The 20,728-nt window shown below is 51.5% G+C and overlaps 7 protein-coding genes across 7 annotated transcripts; 3 read left to right on the forward strand and 4 right to left on the reverse strand.

The window, feature by feature from the left end:
* Positions 1-121: 121 nt before the first annotated feature.
* Positions 122-1,798, reverse strand: CORC01_10303 (uncharacterized protein; the record flags this gene model as incomplete). Its single annotated transcript, XM_022621931.1, has 3 exons — positions 122-576; positions 631-1,610; positions 1,671-1,798. The coding sequence occupies 3 exons, from the start codon at positions 1,796-1,798 to the stop codon at positions 122-124; spliced, it is 1,563 nt and encodes a 520-aa protein (XP_022471538.1).
* Positions 1,799-2,916: 1,118 nt separating this feature from the next.
* Positions 2,917-6,316, forward strand: CORC01_10304 (aminotransferase class-III; the record flags this gene model as incomplete). Its single annotated transcript, XM_022621932.1, has 3 exons — positions 2,917-4,430; positions 4,853-5,231; positions 5,294-6,316. The coding sequence occupies 3 exons, from the start codon at positions 2,917-2,919 to the stop codon at positions 6,314-6,316; spliced, it is 2,916 nt and encodes a 971-aa protein (XP_022471539.1).
* Positions 6,317-8,015: 1,699 nt separating this feature from the next.
* On the reverse strand, positions 8,016-10,278 carry CORC01_10305 (uncharacterized protein; the record flags this gene model as incomplete). The annotated part of the gene is made up of 3 exons (XM_022621933.1): positions 8,016-8,274; positions 8,336-8,475; positions 8,542-10,278. The coding sequence occupies 3 exons, from the start codon at positions 10,276-10,278 to the stop codon at positions 8,016-8,018; spliced, it is 2,136 nt and encodes a 711-aa protein (XP_022471540.1).
* Positions 10,279-10,782: 504 nt separating this feature from the next.
* Positions 10,783-11,763, reverse strand: CORC01_10306 (fructose-bisphosphate aldolase class-II; the record flags this gene model as incomplete). Its single annotated transcript, XM_022621934.1, has 3 exons — positions 10,783-11,174; positions 11,224-11,603; positions 11,669-11,763. 3 exons carry the CDS (start codon positions 11,761-11,763, stop codon positions 10,783-10,785), a joined length of 867 nt encoding a protein of 288 aa, XP_022471541.1.
* Positions 11,764-13,148: 1,385 nt separating this feature from the next.
* On the forward strand, positions 13,149-17,335 carry CORC01_10307 (uncharacterized protein; the record flags this gene model as incomplete). Its single annotated transcript, XM_022621935.1, has 8 exons — positions 13,149-13,724; positions 13,779-13,911; positions 13,976-15,150; positions 15,203-15,356; positions 15,412-15,972; positions 16,033-16,274; positions 16,339-16,728; positions 16,811-17,335. The coding sequence occupies 8 exons, from the start codon at positions 13,149-13,151 to the stop codon at positions 17,333-17,335; spliced, it is 3,756 nt and encodes a 1,251-aa protein (XP_022471542.1).
* A 389-nt stretch (positions 17,336-17,724) lies between these two features.
* CORC01_10308 (peptidase S41 family protein) lies at positions 17,725-18,281 on the reverse strand (the record flags this gene model as incomplete). The annotated part of the gene is made up of 2 exons (XM_022621936.1): positions 17,725-17,739; positions 17,796-18,281. The coding sequence occupies 2 exons, from the start codon at positions 18,279-18,281 to the stop codon at positions 17,725-17,727; spliced, it is 501 nt and encodes a 166-aa protein (XP_022471543.1).
* Positions 18,282-19,816: 1,535 nt separating this feature from the next.
* Positions 19,817-20,674, forward strand: CORC01_10309 (uncharacterized protein; the record flags this gene model as incomplete). Its single annotated transcript, XM_022621937.1, has 2 exons — positions 19,817-20,050; positions 20,330-20,674. 2 exons carry the CDS (start codon positions 19,817-19,819, stop codon positions 20,672-20,674), a joined length of 579 nt encoding a protein of 192 aa, XP_022471544.1.
* Between the last annotated feature and the right edge of the window lie 54 nt (positions 20,675-20,728).

Genomic DNA, 20,728 nt, shown 5'->3' on the forward strand with positions numbered 1-20,728 from the left:
ATGACCTGAAGTTGAGAAAGGCTATGGCATTGTATTAGACTAATCTAATCATCCAAGCAAGACATGACATCGCCCAAAAGAAATTTCATTGAACTCCAGCTCAATTCAAGGCAATGGCATCTTAGAACTTCCTCAAAGTATATGAACGACGAAATGATGCCTCACTCCACTGGTGACCGTTGGCCTTCCCCTTGACATCGCGCAAAACCATCTCATAAAGTTTGAAGCCCTTCTTGCTTTTGTCAAAGTCCGCGTTGAGGTAGCATGATATCATACTCTGAAGGTTACACGAGTGTTGTGTAGAGTGGCGATTATAGGAAGGAAATGCGTTCCATTTGGGGGAGCGAAAGGCACGGACGAGCGTCTCCAGATTTGCAACGGAGTATCCCGAATACGGCTTTGTTGGTCGAGGATGAAATAACTTGTGCTTGTCCATCTCTTTCGTGAGAGCCCCCAAAAGAATACTACTGCACTCGAAACTACACCCAGCTGTCTCATTGCGGAACGCATCGAGGAGATTGTGAAGGACTGTCAAAATGAACTCAACCCCATCTTGTCTGCGCCAATCTATCATATCTGTTCATCACTCAGCAATGGACCACCTGCAAAGAACACAGTGTAAGTACCTACCAACCACGAAAGATGGGACTGGAAGTTCAAGTGTTTGTACAGGGTCGGTAGTTTGCAAGACGGCGATTTGTGTCATTTGCTGAAAAATATCGTCTTGTTGGAAGACTTGTGCTATGAGAAGCCACAACACCATGTCTCTACCGATATTTGTCGGCAGGTTGATTTTCAAGGGATTAATCCACCTGGGAATGTAAATCTCAATGACCTCATGGCAGTCGTAGTAGTCAATGAGAACTGCGAGCTTCGCCAACATCTCGAGATTCACCAGACGCGGCACACTTCTCGTCTTTCCGTGGATAACTTGCATGAGTATAAGAAGTGCTTTGGAATCCCAATCTGTCGCTTCCATGTGATAACAGCCATCAAGATGCTTGACTGAAGCTTCGATCCACGGACCGGATAGCTTGGCTGAGAAGTATCGCGATGCAAGTGCCAGATGTCTGGATGACACAAGATACTTGACCACCAATTCTTCACATGCTTCTGGCGGCGCCTCTTCGTATGTCTCTGGTGCCGGCTCCTCGTATGACTCTGGAACCGCATCTGCGTATGGCTCTGGCGGCGGCTCCTCGTATGCCTCTGCGGCCGGCTCTGGCATTGGCTCTGGCGGCGGCTCCTCGTATGCCTCTAGCACCGGCTCCTCGTATGGCTCTGGCATCGGCTCTGGGTATGCCTCTTCCACTGGGATAGATTCAATTGCTTCCGAAGTAAGTGACCATTGATAGCCAATCGAACCTGAAGGACCTGCTGCTGATGGTTCAGCAATGGAAACCTCGTCGGTGTCTTGAAGCGGTGTTTCTGCGGTCGTTAACGCTGCCTCGTCATGGTTCATCATCATCATCATCTTCTTCTTCTTCTTCTTTCCCTTTATGCCGTTCAATTCAGACTTGAGTCGGGTAGGCCAAGCGAACACATCATCTTCAATGAGAGGGGCCTGAAGTGTCGAGATATTGTCAGACAAACTCGTGCCCGGATCTGCACTGCTATTAAGTCAGAGTCACCGGGGCAGCAATTCGAAAGACACCCAGTGTAGATCTTACGTTGTTTTGAGAACATTTTCTCCAGCTGGGATATCTGTGTCCCAAACTGCAAACGAAGCGCTGGGGTTGCGAAGGATGAGCACAACGTCCCCGTTGGGATCGATCCGATGGAAGGACTCGTTGGACATGATGATCTGCTGCAGGGGAAAAGTCGGAATGAAAAAAGCCTGAATAATTTTCGAAATCGTTTGGGTGAGAGAAAATCCTCTTCTCTTATAACCCTTCTTTGCCGCTGTTCGCTGATGGGCTAGGCGCGGCAATCTGCGAGTGTGTGTGTGGAGTTGTCGGCCTCCTGCAGCGGCCGAGCAAATCAGCGTCAACAGATTGCAGTCATTGAGAACCAACAGTCCAATCCAGCACCAAGACCAACCATGAAGTTGCTTTTGGCCGGAGGACCGGTGGCCTGATGCATTGCTGCTCATTTGAGTGCAGCGACTTGCATGTCCACCAGGCGTTGTGTGCCGTGATCGGCGGAGCCTGACATGAATTTTGATGCCCAAGGACACAGGACTTCTGAGTCTGGGATTTTCTATGGACTTTTGCGTAGAAAGAAGATATATTGTGGTGCTGCGTTCGGACATCCTTGTTTTGCCCTTCGTGATTTGCTTCCGTGTCCGCAGGTCGTTGCTGTCGTTCGCTGAAGGTGCGAATCTCGTGACTGTCGATGTAAAAGCCTATAAGGAACTGGGCATTGTCCATCTATTTTACGTGCTACTCTTGCTTGACTCCTGTAGGCGAGCAAATATCATAGAGAATGAACTCAACTAGGTCGGCTAACCTTGTATAGCCTCTAGGTAGTGAACCACAAGTATCATCAGATCACTTAGGACATGTAAGTGAGTGGATCGTTCCTTGGTAGATCTTATGCTATGTTGTGTTTCCCCATCCCAGTCATTCGTTCGTGGGTAACAAACACATGGCCGGTCTTGAATATTCTGATGGGAATGCGTGTGCCAATGAGAAGCGTTGAAAGCTGCTTCGTGGGCAGATTGGCTATCTTCTTATAGATATACTAGGGTTGTTTCACCATTGCGCTATTGCTGTCTGGGTGTAAAAAATAAGCTGGATCGAGAGCATTAGTTGTAAGCCACAAACTGAGACCCGCGTCATCCATAACGTCATCACAGTCTGAGCGATAAATCCAAGCAAGTGGCTCTCTTTTCGCTGTTATGAATCCTACATTCACCAGAGATATCCGCTCATTGGGTTATCTCATCCGAAGTTGTACTGCTCACTCCTCACAAAGATGTCGGAGACTGCATGTGATGTCCTCATCGTTGGGGCCGGTCCCACTGGTCTGACCTTGGCGATTGAGTTAGCCGCGAGAAAGGTCGACTTCCGGATTGTGGAATCGAGGGCAGAACAGTCCGACAAATCGAGAGCTCTTGTGGTGCAACCTCGCAGCCAGGAGTTGCTCTACCGTTACGGAGACATCCAGGAACTCATCTCACGGGCACGGCAACCCAGCGGCATTGCGACGTGGATCAATCAGAAACCTGTCCTCGACATCACTTTCGGCAGCTCGGACGAACTAGCGCGCGAGTATGGAACGGACTTTCCGCGTCCCTTGCTGGCGTCACAAGCCGAGACGGAGCGCTTCTTGAATAAGCGCCTGGAGGAGGTCTCAAAGATCCTCCCAGAACGCGGTACAACAGCCCAGTCGATCAATCAGGACGAGACTGGAGTGACGGTTACGCTCAAGAGAGGAACGCAAGTCGAAAATCTTCGCTGCAAATATGTTGTTGGCGCCGACGGATCCAACAGCACCGTTCGACAAGCTGGCACAAAGTTCCAGTTCAAGGGCGCAGAGTACCCGCAGGAGTTCCTCCTCTGCGACTGTCGCGTGAAGTGGAAGCAGCCTCAAGAAGCAAAGGCCATGTTCATGCTCGGCCAGGGTTCGCTCATTGTAATGCCTCTCGATGACGACGTGATTCGGCTTGCCGGGAGCAGCTGGCTGGGGAAAACGGACAGAGACCCAACACTCCAAGACTTCCAAGACCAGCTCGATAAGATGGCACCGGGCCAAGGGGAGCTCTTCGACCCGATTTGGCTGAACAAATTCCACTTGTCCAATCGTGGGGTGAATAGCTACCGCGATGGGCGACTATTCCTGGCCGGAGATTCCGCTCATGTTCATAGCCCTGCAGGTGGCCAGGGCATGAACACTGGAATACAAGATGCGATTAACCTGGGCTGGAAGCTGGCGGAGGTGCTGCAGCACAAGAGAGAAGGAGGATTCCTTGATACATACAACAACGAGAGATCGCCAGTGGGCAAGACGGTACTCGCCAGGACTGACCGGATTTTCACAGTCATGACCTCGCAGAACTTCTTTGCTACGTTGCTTCGCAACTATTTGGGGCCGCTTGTTCAACCTCTGATATTCAGAGACTCGGATCGCTGGAAGATGGCTTACAGATTCTCATCTCAACTCAACATTCGCTATAGAAAGAGCGACATTGTGGCTACTGGCAGCAACTTTAGTGGTCCGGTGCGCGGAGGAGATAGAGCGCCAAACGGCACTTTGATTGGACCCGATGGGCAAGGAAAGCTTTATGATCTCTTCCGTTCTTTGGGCTATCAGCTTCTTCTGTTCACTGGAACGGGCGAGAGATGTACGTCCGAGAAGGAGTTGAATGCTGCTGTTGCTGGCTGCGGGCCTGTTGATGTGCACATCATCTCCAGCCAAGAAGACGTGGGGTACTTTGATCAGGACGGGAGCTTGCACAAGTTGTATGGGTTCGACAATGCGGGATACGTGTACGTTCGCCCAGACAGCTACGTGGAACACATTGGGTTGCTTGGTAGAATTGGCGAGCTTGAGGCTTGGATGGCGAGGAATAAGCGAGTGGATGAATAGGCTTGGGAGAGAGGCTTACCACGATAAGGCGTCCGTGTTGATATATGTAATGGTCATTGGTAGTAGCACTTTTCCTCGGGGAACTAGGAAATTTGATTGTTTATTTATCCGATTTGAACGCAGATCAACCTAAGAAAGGCTTGTGCTAGAAAGCGTACATGTAAGCTATGGTGTAGTCGTTTGATTTGCTCCGCGGGAAAAGCATCAGCCTCGGGCAAGTTGATATGGCCCCTCAACCCCGCTACCCGCGGTAAACTCATAGATCTCGTTATGAAAACCGGTTAAATACTCGCGTCAGTGCAAGATTTGGACCAATATGCAGCGAAATATCACCGGCGCTCTTTTTCTATCCTGAAGACTACCAATTTTTTGTCAAGCAATCATTCATCATGGCTTCCGAGAGCACAGCCGCCTTCTGGGCGAAGACCGACAAGTATCTGATGTCCACACGCGTCCCTTACTCTCCTGTCATCATCACTAAAGCCAAGGGCACGAAGCTTTACGATGCCGAAGGGCGCCAAATCTTGGACTTTACGTCTGGTCAAATGAGCTCTGTCTTAGGTCACTCACATCCGGAAATTGTGGAGGTTGTTCAGAAATACGTCGCCGAGCTCGATCATCTGCTTAGCAATATGATCACTCAACCTGTTGCTGATCTCGCTGAGAGACTGGGCAAGCTGCTGCCCGCCCCCCTTGAAAAGGTACACCCGCCTTCCACGATGCTCAGTTTGTCTGGATCGTATTTACTAATGTGCGCCTCCAGTCCTTTTTCCTCAACACTGGCTCGGAAACGACGGAAGCCGCCATTAAGATGGCGAAGCTCCACACCGGCAAATTCGAAATCGTCGCAATGTCGGCCAGTTATCACGGCCTGACTTCAGGTTCGGGCTCCGCGACGTACTCCGCCGGCCGAAAGAACGCCGGCCCCGCAATGCCGGGACAGCTTGCGTTCCCCGCACCATACGCTTACCGCTCCATCTTTCGCACGCCCGACGGCGCCTACGACTGGGAGAAGGAGATGGACTTTGGCTGGTCCATGATTGATAGGCAGAGTGTCGGGTCTCTGGCGGCATTCATCATGGAACCCATTCTTTCTACCGGCGGCATCCTCGACTTGCCCAAGGGCTACCTCAAGCGCCTGAGCGAGGAGTGCAAGAAGCGCGACATGCTGCTCATTCTCGACGAGGCGCAGACGGGGGTGGGTCGGACCGGCCAGATGTTCGCATTCGAGCACGACGATACCGTCCCCGATATCCTTTGCTTGTCAAAGACTTTGGGGTGCGGTCTGCCCCTGGCGTCTGTCAGTACGACCGCCGAGGTCGCGCAAGGGTGCAAGAAGGCCGGTTTTCTTTGGTTGACGACCCATCTCAACGACCCCCTCACAGCAGCGGTTGGCAACAAGGTCCTTGAGATTGTAGAACGCGACAACATTTGCCAGCGCGCGACCGACCGCGGAGAACAACTTCGTGCTGGCCTCTTGAAGCTTCAGGAGAAGTATTGGTGCATTGGCGATGTTCGTGGACGTGGTTTGCTTCAGGGTATCGAGATTATTTCCAACGCTGAGACAAAGGCGCCTGGATCGGACCTTGGACAGGCTGTTTCCGATAGGGCAATGGTTTTGGGTCTGTCGTGTAACATTGTTAATCTGCCGGGCATGGGCGGTGTTTTCCGGCTGGCGCCTCCGGTGACTGTGAGTGCCGAGGAGATTGAGGAGGGTCTGAGGATATTAGATGAGGCTTTTGGCTATGTGTTGGAGCAGCGAGAGAAAACGACCCCTACGGCGTAGAAGATTGAGGAACAATTCATGACCTGACATTTGGATTTGGCTAGTGCGTGAGTTTCATGGTATCGCCATGTTCCATCACTGCAATCAACAACAATGAACCTGTCCTAAATGTCTTTAGCTAGCTAAGCGATGCACTTGAGACGAAACCTCTTACTAACAACACTTTCTGATTTCATGTTGCTTTGGCAAAGTTTAGGTTACTTCAGATGCAGGAGATGTCCAGCCGCCGTACCGGGAAATACGCGGCTAGAGGATCCGCAGGGTTTGGAGCCCTAGGCCACGATTCATGAGTCCTTTCGCCCAACCCTTTGTCAACAACATCCAGCGGCGGACATAGCTCAGTTGGGAGAGCGTCAGACTGAAGTCAACTTCAATCACTTAATCTGAAGGTCGTGTGTTCAATCCACACTGGCCGCATGGTAATCTTTTGCTTGACTGTACGTTGTCCTGCAAGCTTTTGTTTTCCTTGGCCTTCTTCAGTGTGTGTCTCTTAGTCGCCGGACTGTGATTACGTAAGTAAGTTCACGGATGCAGAAAGACCAGTCGTCTTGTTCGCGTCCGATGAAGTGATTTTTCCGACTTACTATTGACACCAAGAGTTGCACGATTATTTGAGCTGGATCAAGAGACCCTTTACATGATCGAAGATCTTCGACCTAATACATCCGTCGTGGTTTTCACACGGCCAACTGCATGCATCCTTACTACATTTATCGGCATGATCGGGACGATTAAATGCTGGGTAAATACAGAAAACCCCGTTGAATCAAGAGAGAAAAAGCAAGCTCGGGAAACGAAAGATTGATGACAGTACCGGAACATTAGAAATAGGGGGAAAGGGCCCCGAAGAAAGAAAGTATTAGCGTAAGGTACTCACTTACATTCGCCTCTTCGCCCATTCGCCTGGACTAGTTTTCAATATCAGGGAGTACATCTACTATTTCATCTTTTCTAGGTGGTTCTCGCAACATACTGAACGGACTACTGGCATAAAGTAGAAACCCTTCAGAATTATGATCGCTAGCTCTCTAATAGTTGTTCTCCCGGGGCAGATGGAGAATTTTCTCCGTTTGTTTCTGGTTACGCAACTGTGACTTCACTGTTGATAGAAAAGCCGACCATACTTGCACATCAAGCTTTCTGACATCCTTCGAATAGTTCCTAATGAAGGCGTAATTAAGTGATATGAAAGCCAAGATTTCCTGGTACGGGGTGCGATATGAGTGTTGTCTAAGCCTTGAAAGGGAATTGGCCAACGTTTTAACACTGGGGCTTTCAAAACGGTCTGAACGACCCTTGATGTAGTTATTCTAAAGAGATAAGACAGACACGAACTTCAAGTGACCGCAAAGGTGCCAAAGATAATGCCAGTTCTACGAAAATAGAACAGCCTCACGACTGGAAGGGACGAAAGTCGCCTATCCACCTCATTGCACAACTCTGTAGGTACCCAAAATTACTTGATACAAAAAGTTACTCAATTTCCTCAAAAAATTGCGCCATGCTCATGCAACGTTCGCTCCAAATCGTTCTTTCATTACTGAACCATGATAAACAGTCGCTCATTCCAAAGCCTAACTTTGCTACCGCAAATGTCAAATCAGCGCCCAGCCTCCTTCGATAAATAAGGTGGAAGGATGTGCCGTCGTCTTTTGGCTTTACAAGCCAACGGCACTAATCGAACTCTTCTCTAGACAAATCATGAGACTCTTTGACGTTTCTGGCCCCGGCTTCCGGCTTTCAGAGCCGCAGGCAAGTCCAGACTATGCAGTCTTTGGTAATGCAGCCTCACAAGATCCCGCCGGATGTCTTCGTAAGTGCAACCGGCATGGGGACATGCTATTCTCACGACGTCCTTTTCATGCTGTTTCTGCTTATGCTTCCAGAGCCCAGAGCCCGTCTTGTATGTCTTTGTGCAGTTCGGGACTTCGCATTGATAGATCTGCTGATGGATCTGTCTGTTTCCCGTCGGTCAATCATGTGCCCCCAGGCGAAGGGAGAATGAAACTTGGAGCTTACTCATCTTGTGCCATTGATGGAAAAGCATCTTGGTTAGTCTTCGTGTCCGGGGGCGACTCCATGCATGAATGAGGGGTGGTGGAGGAACTGTAGACCCAACGAACGAACTTTTCGTACTCCTGGCCAGGCTCAATGACTTCCTATTGATAGAGATCAGATCGTGGTCGGTGGGGACATGTTGATGAGCGAGAGGGATCAATAATTACACGAGAGATTGCGACCAAGTAATCTTGGACATCTTTGAGAGTTCCCAGGCTTCCCAGGACAACAAACCTCTTGGCTACTGACAACAACGCCAGGAATGCCACATTGCCTGACTCTGATTTCTTCATCGGATCGAAAACTTCTTTGCGCAGTCTTTTTTCGGCTTTTGATCTTTCAATGGTGTAGGCTGAGCTTCGTTTAGTACAATGTACTGTTTTCCCACATCCTGATAGTCGATAGAAGAAGTCGCCGGTGTCATGCGAGAATACTAGAACAGCTAGGAACATCGGAGTATCTCTAAGCTTGAAGATTGCCGTGTCACTATCTCTATTGAAACATTGGAAGTTGATGATGTGCCGTTTGTCTACTTCCGAGCCAACAGAAGCGCGTTCCTCGACAGCAGGTGCCGACGGCGCGGGTAAAGGAGGGTCGGGCATGGGCGAAAAGGTCTGAGAAGGAATGAGTTCGAGAGAAAGGCCAGACCAATAGTAATCCATACTCTTCGGGTCCACGCCAGGACGGGGAGAAAGTTCGTCGTGATGAAATCCCGGTCCCCCTGCAGTGAAGGCAGGGCTTTGGGGCAAAGAGGAAAATTGACTGAAGTCATACTCTTCCCAGGTCTGATTCATGATGTTCAGAACATCATTATCCAGAGACGGAGACCCGTATGGATGTTGTATTAATGCTGATGGTCGTGTTTCTGGTAGCGTTTCTAGGCCATACGAGTTGAGTAGGGCCGCTTCTCGAATCTCCTTTGACGTGCTGCTACCCCCAATAGCTTGTGGTGTAGACTGGACATTCGGTAGTTCTAAGGAACCACGATTATCGGCCGCTGGGTGCTTAGACCTCGAGCGATTCGAGTCTTTGTCGTCGTCTTGCCCGTTGCTTTTCGCGACCTCGTTCATAGTTCGGAGATGCTCCAGAGGCCACATCTCCGAAGCGAATGAAGCGAAAGCCTTCCGATCGTCGACATTCACAATACAATCTCCCCAGCGCTGTATGCCAGAGAGAACGTCGGTTTCGGCGATCCGGCCGCGTTGGAGCAGGAGATTCGAGATGACGTAGGACAATGAAGTAAAAGCAACAACCTCGGCAAGAGTATCGGGGACAATGAAGTCGAGGACGTCTCGGTATGCTAAGATTCCCATTTCTCCCATTCTTTTAGGGCTGATGTAGGCGTCTAAAAGTTTCCGAATATTGGCCGAAGATGACTTGGACGCTATATCCTGGAGTCGTTGATGTTGGCGTTTCAGGCCCTTCCGCACACCTCGAAGGCCGGACCACGCCAGCTTTATCTCATCTGTTGAATCCGCTTGACGGGAACTTTGCTGAGGTTGCGAGTCATCTTTGCTTTCGGAGGCGCCTGATGCTTCGAATTCTTCAAGATTTGGGTATTCGGGATCATGTAGGAATAAAATGCCGGATTCTTCTGTAAACTGGTTTACGATATACGGATTTTGGCGGTAGTTGAACGCACGTTGTGGTGTGGGGTGGTATTCGTTGGCAGCCTCCTGTGTAACATCTCCCCGTGCCATCTTCTCGAGATACGTGAACCCCGCAAAGATGCCCAAGAGCTCGGCTAGAGCTCGCTGTCTTCTCTCGCTTCCCTGCACCGCCAACGCGCTGAGAGGCATTGGTCCGTTTTTGTCGTCGAGGTAACGACTCAATCGTTCATCCTGTAACCTTTTGGCTTCGGATTTATTGTTGACCGCTTCGGCGCCATAGTCCATCGTGGCCATTGTCGAGCCAAAAGGAGAGCGCTGAGCTTGGAATTGATTTTCTTAACCAGATAACAAAATAGCGACTGATGTAAGTTGTTGGTCGAGGTTATGAACTAAGCATAGTGAACGGACGATATCGGTTGTAGTGATGACCGTAGCCTTTAGTACCTCTGCAGGAAATGGAGTTGGACAAATCTGGAAACAATCTGGTAGCTCTGACACATTTCCACGAAATCCACCTGTGCCGCCTGGCGAGGACATGGCTGGCTGTTTGTCCAATTTGTTCCTCAAAAATTTGGAAAAACAGGAGCTCGCGATCATTGGCTGCAAACCAGCCACTTAACGCATCAACCAGGATCATTGGGCGAATCAGAAACGCCTCTTGAGAGATCACTTACGTTCATTTTGGGACCTATCAAGTTGGGCGACGAGAAGACCTGAGAAGGAGTCAACATGAAGTTATGGGACTCGGCGTGATGTCGTGGGATTGAATTATGGCAGAGAGTGCTGAAACCGAACACATTAAGCCTTCCCAGCGCTGCCGCAGATATCAATCCACCGCTCTGTCTCCTTTTGCAAGATGTTCATCCCGTCCTCCATCAGTTGTGTCAATGGCTTGCTAGCATTCTCCCTCAAGTGGACGTTCCAGACCTCTAGAAGCAGTTTATTGACGTTCAACTTGATAGCGCCATTATCGATGCATCGTCTCATGATTTCCGGACTAAAGTCATTGGTGCCATGCAACGCCATGAGAACGCGGTTGTTGATTTGCGTGTTGACATTTGTCAAGCGCTGGTAATCGAGTTGAGGGCCCTTGGGGCCGTAGTCTCCGTGAATGTTGCCGATGCTGGGTGCCAAGAGATCAATCTCGGCATCGATAAAGTCTTCAACCTCCTCAGGGCTTGTGAACAGGGCTGTTCGAGTTAGCGGCAGAACCACAAGATGAGTTGAGCTCATGCGTACCTTCCAAGTCGCCAGTGTCTGCGATGCCGTCTTCTCCGCCGTTGATGCGTCCACTCTCCGCCTCAACGGCGATGCTATGATCGTGGCAGACTCTCGTCAAGACCTTTGTCTTGGCTAGATTCTCTTCATGGTCGTAGTGGCTCATGTCGACCATGATTGAGTCGAAGGGCAGAGACCCAGCAATGTCACGAATCTGCTGCTCATCTTGGGCGTGGTCGAGGTGCAAGGCAAGTGGGACCTTTGCAGATTTGATGGCTGCAGCGACGGCCCATGGTAGAGTCGGGAGCTGCTTGACAGTCAGAGGGAATAAGAGAATCAGCATGGGTGATTTCTTGGCCTCTGCTGCGCGAACGACTGCAGTGAGGTGCTCAATGTTGTAACTTAGGTAGCAGGTCTCAGTATCATATTCTAGAGACTACGTCTAGTGGTAGCCGAGGATACTTACATGACCACGGAGAGAACTCCATATTTGCCCTCGGTGGCCGCTTGGAGAATCTGCAGACTGCGGTTTTGCGACTTGCTTTCCGCCCATGAAGACATCTTGAAGATTGAATAGGCGACACCGTGAGTTCAGAGAGGACATGGGGATACCGGATAGTGATTTGGCTGCTGTAGAACAGGCTCAGCATGTAGAAGATCCACTGCTCTTATCATCACGCTTGGGTTAATGCAAACTCGGCGGAATGGCCGATGCCCCGCGTTCCATCGCTGAGAACCCCGTGCTGAGAGTGGAACCTGGGAGTACGTACCTTCAAACGCCCCTTTCCTTTCGTCGACTGAACGCCGCGACTCTTTGGATGTGCATGTTTATTCACCAGACCCCTCAACTGCCTGCGATGTGTTACCGGGCATCTCATGTCGACGCATAGAGACTGGGTGGGATTCCTTGTGATGCTGATACAGGGACCATGAGAGGTGAATTCATTGACTGTCGACATTGAGCCGGGCTGGACCAAGCACAAAAACATGTACCGACAGAAGCCGACATGTGTCGACCGAATCCCGATCAGCTGCGGGCTTGTGTGCCGTCACGGAACTTCCGTGCCGTCAATGACTACCTGGCATATTCGCGTCAACATATGCTTTAATGAAGGATTTTCAAGAAGTGATCAAGGCTCTAGGCTCTTCGAATTCTGTGCGTCATCTTCATCTCTTCGGGGGCGCTGCTCAGATCAGATGACTGTGAGCGCCCATAACCGCCTTAACTCGGATCCGCGGCACAGCTCACTTTTGGCGATTTTAGTGGGCGAACTTGCCAATTTAGGAGCTGACATTTCGCTCAACAAACACCCAAGCACACGGCCTCTGGATGAGTCAACCAGCCTTATGTGGATGGTGAATCATTGTCATCACCCGAGTGTGAGGCTCTCAGGAGGCTCCTGTGAGGCTTCTTGGCATTCTCACTCTCTTTACATCGCATTTCCAATATGACAGAGTGTTCACCGGTGGTCGGCTCCAATCACGGCAGAGGGCCAGAAACCCTGTCTCAGCAAAAAGCCGCAGTTGCCTGTGGCCTTAATTGTCCAGGTGATGGCCGTAGCTGACCACGAGGAGTTAGCGTAGGCTGATCCTCCTGCAGGCTACCCGCGCAAGCTCCAATCCGAGATGGCGGTCCTCTGAGGCTCGGTCCGCAGCTTGTCCTCGGGACTAGGGGGGATTGAGGCTGGTGAACGAGCCAGCCTGCCACCGTCAGCAATAACCATGCAGCCTGGCTGCAGGTCACGCAGACTCACAGGGGTTGGGGTCGCCTTGGTGGCTGCATAAGCAAACAGGCGTCCGGATCATGACTGCGCTGTAAATATTTGAAGACGAACGAGATGTGCTTGGCAGGGATCCCGTCATTCTTAAGCGAACTCGCCTCCCAGGTCACTCGTCGCAAGAAAGCTCCATGCCATCTCATACGGGATTTGAAGTGATGAGGCAATATGTCAGAGTACAAGGACTGGACGCGCGAGACTGAGAACGCCGTCCTCGACGAAGTCGCGGCCGCTCAGAACGACAGCCCCGAGCGCACTCATCCGCCCTCGACGCTGCCGCCTGGCCAGCCCTCGGAAGAAACACAAGTGGACAGGACCGAGTCGCCTCCCCAGCCAAGTACTTCATCGTACTCGGAACCACGGCCAGGCTTCGCGCACATTGACGGCGATGTCAACGGGCGCGGGTACAATGAGACTCTGGTCGACATCGTTTGTGTGCCGTGTCCCGGCGCCGACCCGGTGGAAACCTGGGCCCGTGACCCGCTGCCGGACGGATACTTTGGACGGGCCGCCGATGTGCCGCCGACTGCGTTGAAAGAGCTTGCAGGAGCTAGCATTCTGTCGCCGACGATCAATCGACATCTTCCCAAGGCGACTCATCTCTGGGTAAGGCAGGGGATCCGGAAGGAGGTGAGTGAGGCCCGGGTGCTGCTCTACCGGCATCGTGAGTTGATTGAGGGAGTCACGTTGGAAGAGCTCGCCAACGATTTGATTGAGCAAGTTTGGAACACGAGATATGGCAATGTAAGTGTTTTAATTTCGTCTTTTCAAGGGTTTCACAGGGTGACAAGGCTTCAGCAACGGTCCCGGCCTCTGTTCTTCATTGCCCACAGTATTGGCGGCCTGGTCGTCAAATTGGCTCTTCTCAAAGCCACAAAGACCGAGCATTTTAAGCCATTCATGTACAATTGCCATGGGGTCACATTTTTTGGTAAGTCCATCCTCTTCCTGTAGGATGGTAGACACAGAAACCTTCAATATTGACGCTACCTAAGCAACTCCGCACAAGGGCTCCAGCTACTTGTCAATGAACAACCTGGAAGACAGCATTAGCCACCTTCTTCGCCTCCAGCGACCGCTTCCACGCTCGATATCCAACGATTTGAGATTAGGCCACAAGCCTCTTCTAAGGATGGACGAAGAGTTCTCAACCATTGCTAGTGAGCTCAGAATCTGGACCTTCTACGAGACCATCGACTCGCAGCTTTCAGGCTCTGGATCCACGAGTCGAGGCTTAGCGAAGCAAGTCCGATTCGGTGCTCCGATTGCTTCCATCAAGTCATCATTACTCGGCGTGAGGCAAGAACGGGTCTTCTCTTTGGATAGTGAACATGCCAATTGCGCATCGTTCGGGGAGGGAAACACAGAAACGATGAACACTTACCTGCGCGAGCTCTCTGCAGCGGTCCAAAAGGCAACAGATTTGAGTTCTCAGTACATCCACACGCCGCTGAATCTCAAGAGACACGTCAAAGTCGAGATCATTGGCTTCTATGAAGACCCAGATGCAGAAATGGAATCCGCCATCCGGTTATACTTCACCAAGCGTAATCTACAAGACTTCTTGCATAAAGGTCCTGAGCGCTGCCTGGAGGAGCGACTGAGAAGGACCGCGCTTCGACCGCGATCCGATCCTAATCCGCCTCACCCAAGCCAGCAAGACTCACAACAGAGCTCTAATGGGTTAGGAATTCTCGCTGGCTTCCAAGAGCTGGGGCAAAAGATTTGGCGGGCTGGCTCCGACACTGGGAGCAGACCCAAGAGCTCCGATTCGGAAAGCCAGGGCTCGCCCGGCATCGTCGTCACACGCCCTTCCATGGCCGGAGGTTCCAACTCGATGCCCCTCGATACCCTTCGTCGCATGCAAAGCCTCAAGGTGCCGGCCTTGTCTCCGCCGGGATTCAATCGGCCATCCAGTCGAAGCAGCCATGCCGACAGCACACGGTCTGATCCAACAGAGCTAGAGCTATCGCCCAAGACGGCAGACCCCGAGCCTTTTGCGGCGACGGGCGTCGAGAAGAGCTACTCAGAGCCGCTGTCTAGACGACAAGACCGATACTCGAGGGCTTCCGCCTTGGAGGATCTGACGGCTGGATTCTCCAGACCTGATCCGACGGGAAGAAAATTCATGTGGATTCACACCCCGTTCACCAATCCCTCTTGGGTCAAGGTAAGAATGGGAGCGCCATTTTCTCACGGCCGCGCTAATCAATGCGATGTAGGATGTTGTTAGGGTTCTGGCGAACCCCAATGACCCAAGCTTCGTGAAACTCTTCAATCATGATAACTGGGCATCGAAACACGTCATTGGCAGGCATTCCCAATCGCAAGCATCGTTCGTAAAACCGGCTTGCAACATCATTCCTCTTAACTCTGGTGAGATTTTGCGCAAAATGAGTCATATGCTACATGAACTGATCGTGCCGGAAAGCTCCCTCGCCTCACCCCTCTCCCAACCTTTCAGGCCGTGTTAGTCCAGCTGGGCCTTCTTCAGCTTACCTTTACATGTACCTTCCATTCCTTCACTTCGACACTTATATCGACATAGTTCGCCGACGCAACTTCATCAAGCAGCGCATGCAGCATGGCCGGTCTCGTCCCGTCCCGCGAGAAATCGCCCAGTTGGACTCTGCGGAGCTTCGCATGATCTGGGAGTACATTGGATATGATCCGCCCCTCAACTATCGCCGAACCCTAGACCAGTTTGCCTATCCCTCTTTGAGGGACACATGGGCCCGTGATGATGATCAGATGCTATACAAGCTGACCAAAGACCGCGCCTCCAGTGGCGTTGATGTAGAGCAACTGGGTCTCGAGAGGAGACAGACATCGGGGTCGAATTGGACCCCGATAAGTAAACTTACGCCTTCAAGTACTGGGCTTTTAGAGGAGGATAACATCACCGATGATGAAGACGAAGATCTCAATGAGGTCATCAAGGACGGCAAGGTTCTCATGGTTGACGAGCTATGGCTGTGGGCGATTGATACCAGTAGGTCATTTCAGGTTGGTGCTGATGCTTCTAGAATATGACGCTGACAAGACATTGCAGAAACCCTGACTACATTCTTCAATAGAAGGGAGTCAAAGCCAAAAGAGGGACCTCTGTTTCAGCAAGCGGATCTCAGAAACAGCGTATACAATGAACTGAATGGAGATCTCACAGGCCGTTGCGAGAATGCACTTGACCTTGCAGCATTCATCGTGCTCCATGCCATCACTGTTCTACTGGACCGGGCCTCACATCCCGACCTCGAGATCTTTAGAATCTTTGAAGAAGCAATCAGCATGCTCGTGAGTCTTTTCCAGCCTAAAGTCGTGTGTTCCTCTCCCTCGAAACATGTACTGACAGATGCAGACCGAGCGTATGACTTCGTCCCTGAAGCACTTCCGCATGCAGACATTCAAAGACGTGGGCGGTTTAGACTCGGACTCGGAAAGCAACCGGCCGGAATCCATCAAGAAGCGCCATAAGCGGGAGCTCGAAGAAGCCGAGCGAGAGAACCGCGAAAACACATCGGCACTGATGGAACTCCGCGACCTAGAGGATGAACTCAAGTCGCTAGAGAGGTTATTCGAGACCCAGGATGGCGTGGTTCGGAACATGAAGACCATCTTTGAGGGAGAAGATCTCAAAGCCGTGACAAAGAATGGGCAGATGTATCTCGAAGAGGCACTGGCCAAGCTCGAAGAGTATAAAAGCCAGACGCTTGAGATGCTGAAGCGAGTCGACACGACGAGGAATGATGTGAGTGTTTTCTCTGTCCGAGCCTGGGCCTGTCCGGGTAACGCGGTAAGACGTCTAGAAAAGTCTGCTAACAATCTCGCAGTACGAGAAACTCCTGGAAATGGTGCAACGCAAGGCTCAAGTCGACGAAGTCCGGTGGTCACGACTTCAGACCGAGCTAGCCTCGTCACAAAACCTCTCCGTCATGATCTTCACTACATTTACCGTCATTTTCCTCCCCCTGTCCTTCTTCACGAGCTTGTTTGGTATGAACACGTTCGAGTGGAATGCTCAACTTCCCACCATTGGTTTCATCGGCGCTGTTTCCCTACCGCTATCCGTGTTCATCATTGCGGCGGCGCTCATCGCCGCGTTCAGCAGTCGTGTGCAAGGACTCGTCCGGACGGGATACAAGGGCGGGAAGAAGCTTGTCGTTTTGATAGCATCTAGCATCAAGAAGATTGTCCCACAGAGGAAGAGGGAGAAAAGACGCATCAATAAAGAGGAGAGGGAAGAGAGACGGACGAGGAGGAAAGATGGCGGGTATGACTTCTGGGAGACTGTTAGGAGGGAGAGGGTAAGCGAGTATCGGATTCCGGACGTGAACCGCAACAAGACGAAGGCATGACACCAATCAAGCTCTATGGTTAGTTCAGATGAGCATGAATAAATCAATGATTATCATTGAAAAGCACATTCAAGCATGATATACTGTTGTATCCCGCATATGGAGTCAGTGGAAACACCAGCATACCCCATCAGTTCAACGCGCATTCCAGCGACGCGCTTCCAACCTTGGGAACACAGAAACCCTACGTCACCGTCCCGGCTGTGAACATGCTAGCAGCTTTACTCCTCGAATGTCCGTAGGTTGCACGATTTGTCGCCGGAACGTTTACGGAGTGCGCGACGCACTGCAGGTTGAGGTCGCTGCGCTTATTCTCCCCGAGTTAACACATTAGCAGACAGGCGCACGGGATCAAACCGAATTTACTATCAGGACAGGAAAATCGTGTTTTATTGAACCAAGTTCTGCCGCTGGTCAGCTCGAGACCGCAAGCGGGTTCGTCGCACTGCTGGGGCGTCACCTGTCTGGTGATGATGCCCTGCGCGGCCGGGAGCCCATTACGTGTGTCCGGTTCGCAGTCGATGGTGTACTTCGTGTCCGTCTTCGGCGCAGACGGCGAGAAGTTTGTGGCTTTTGGCGGTGCTTTTGGGACCGTGTCGTCGCGGGAGGTGTAGCGTGTTGAGCCTTCGACGCACATGCTGACGTTCTCGAAGCTCACTCGGGCGACGTCCTGCCAGAGGGCAGTCATGTTGTTTGCGTTATCGAGAGTGTATTCTAGACCGTAGTCGGCCGCGGAGTAGTGGAACTGGAGAGGAGTCGAGACGTCGTTCTTGCGGAGCTGGTCTCGAAGATTGAAGGCCGCGTAGCTGACGTACATGCCCGTGTCACGGACGGCGGGTAGTCTGGCCGCGGCCGCATCGTTCTTTTTCCGGGCGAGGGCGAAGTCGGAATCGAGGAAATCGCCAGAGTAGATGCGGGCTCCTCGAGTGCGGCCTACTGCTTGCATCGGACCGGGCTTGGGCGCGCCGCCTACGACGATGGTGCCGGCTTGCCTACATCTTGAATGATGGTCAACATGGGAGAAGAGTCAGTCCATGCTGCAAGGATTGTCTTGCGATCATTGACGGCCTCAATAACTCCAACACAAATTAATTTCAGCGAAATGGGCCGTTCAGGGCAGCCGAATTTTGTCGTCGAGGCAAAGCCTTTGGAGCCTTAGATGGTCGAGCAGCTACGACACCTAAGCAGTGACTCAGAAGCGAAAGAGAGAGACTGAACAGGATTTCTGCTTGACTACAACCAAAGACTGGTTGATTCCACTTGTGAGAAACTATTGAACGCAAGCTTCAACAAGGGGGACCGAAGCAGGCCACCTACACTCCTCGTATTAACTTCCCTCCATCCTTGAGGCAAAAAGCAAAGTTCTGTAAAAATGGGCGCCATTTCCTATCCAAGATTAGATATTTAGCCCCCATGACCCTGCTAGGCAATCGTAAATCCAGAGCCTGGGGACCAGGCTGCAGGGCTGCATGGAGGTTGCATGTCGAGTGGCCAGATATAACCACAGCCCCTAAGACATGTGTTCGAAGACGTAGAGCCCGTTATTGATGAGTAATTGTAAGGTTGTGCCAGGCCAGGCAACAATATTCTAGACTCGAGGGGTTCCGCAACGTGAAGTCACGAATGCTTCAACGGACTAAGGCCAAAACCAAAGGAGAAACGGACTTTGTCCTAGAGGGCCTGTCTAATTAGTACATGAGAGTACGTCTGAGTTACCTTTTTGTGTCTAAGTACAAGCTTGGCAAGCACAGGAATGAACAGCTTCACGCGATGCATCAACACTTCATGGCTGCGGCCCCTCGTTGTAGCCTGAGTGGGACCTGCTTCTAGGGCTGGGCTGCTCATCAGATGATAGATCAACGAGACATGTTGTTTCTCTGGGACCCCGTAGGATTTACGGCTAAGATATAAGTCAGCACTTAGGCATAGTGTTTTGATTAGCTGGGCAAGCGAGGGAAGACAATTCTGCGTGGGTTGGCCAGGCCCATCCCCCGCAGCTCCATGAGTAGCTTGATTTTCCCCTCCGCAACCCCGGTAGCATCAACAGACGCGATATTCGCGAGCCGCCAAAAACGGCCAGGTGAAACGCCTGCTTGTAGAGTCTTGCTAAGCAGTCATTAGATCTGTGTACCCGGCTTCTGGTCTCATAAAGCGCTTGTTATCCCGGCAGTGGGTGTGATGGTCTGCTCACCACGTGTATGGTTGAGCATGGCGTTCTTCCAGAGGCGGGAAGTGATTGACTTTCTGAACGGGTAGCCCATTTACGACTCATGCCAATCCGATATTTCTTTCCCGTTGAGGAGCCCTGTCCGTAGTGTCCGGTCGCACGGTGGCCAAAGAAACTTGTTCAACGTTTCTTCAAGTCCGGAGGTCCGCCGGGTAGGTTGAACACCTGAACTTTGCTGCTGGGTGGGGGCCAAGATACAGACGTTGCGCCGTTTCGACACTTGGGCTTTCGTTACAATAACGGAGACCCAAAATATGGACAACGTTGAAGAAGAAGAAGAAGAAGAAGGAGTGCATCATCCCGCGGTGAGAGAACTGTTCGAGAGCCGGTCAGAAATGCACACCGCATTGAGCGAGTGGCATGAGCCGGGCGCGGATATCTGGCAGCCGCTGTGGAACTGGGCGTTCATGAACGACATCTTTCGATGCTGGCAACGGGATGACAACAGGTGGATGCAGCGCTGTGTTGGTAGACCAGGGTCAGGCAAGGTATGTGTAGGTTTTGGTTTTTTAACTTGCCCTGGCATTTCCCTTTGCATTTCTTTCTTTCGTTTTGCAGGTTGCAGTTTGCAGTTTGCATTAAGGTCATGGGCCTCTAGATCGTCCTATAGGGTGTTCGGATGCCAAGACGCTGGTTGGTGATGCATCACACTGATAGAATTCATGCGCTGATTACCTGACTGACTTACTTACCAACGCCTTTTCAGACGACCTTGTCCACGGTGGCGACGAAGAGGCTGAGAGAGAGAAAACAAACACAATGGGAAGAGGGAAGCCGTCGCCACCGTCTTTGCGCGGACGGACGTGGCCTCGGGCGGTACCGCCTTTGTGGGAGACGTCCTGACGATCATATTCCGCCAGCTGTGCGTCAACCACACACAGGTCGACGAGGACGAAGCGTATGTCGCAAAGTATCGACTTTACCTCGACGCTAGGGAGCACGGCTATCGCGACATCTTCCGGATTAAGCTTATGCAAGAGGCGCTGCACAGCCTGCACTCGCAACTTGGCGTGCTCGACCGCGCGTTCCTCATCGTCAACGACTTTGACAGGTGCAGACCTGCCGTCGACCTGTTCCTCGAGAACGAGCAGTCCTCTTGGCGAGCGAATTGAGACTTAAAGTGCTCATCACATCCCGCGTTTCGTGTCTCAGGGACAGCGATATCT

Source organism: Colletotrichum orchidophilum (assembly GCF_001831195.1).
Source record: "Colletotrichum orchidophilum strain IMI 309357 chromosome Unknown Scaffold_101.1, whole genome shotgun sequence".
Taxonomy (NCBI): domain Eukaryota; kingdom Fungi; phylum Ascomycota; class Sordariomycetes; order Glomerellales; family Glomerellaceae; genus Colletotrichum; species Colletotrichum orchidophilum.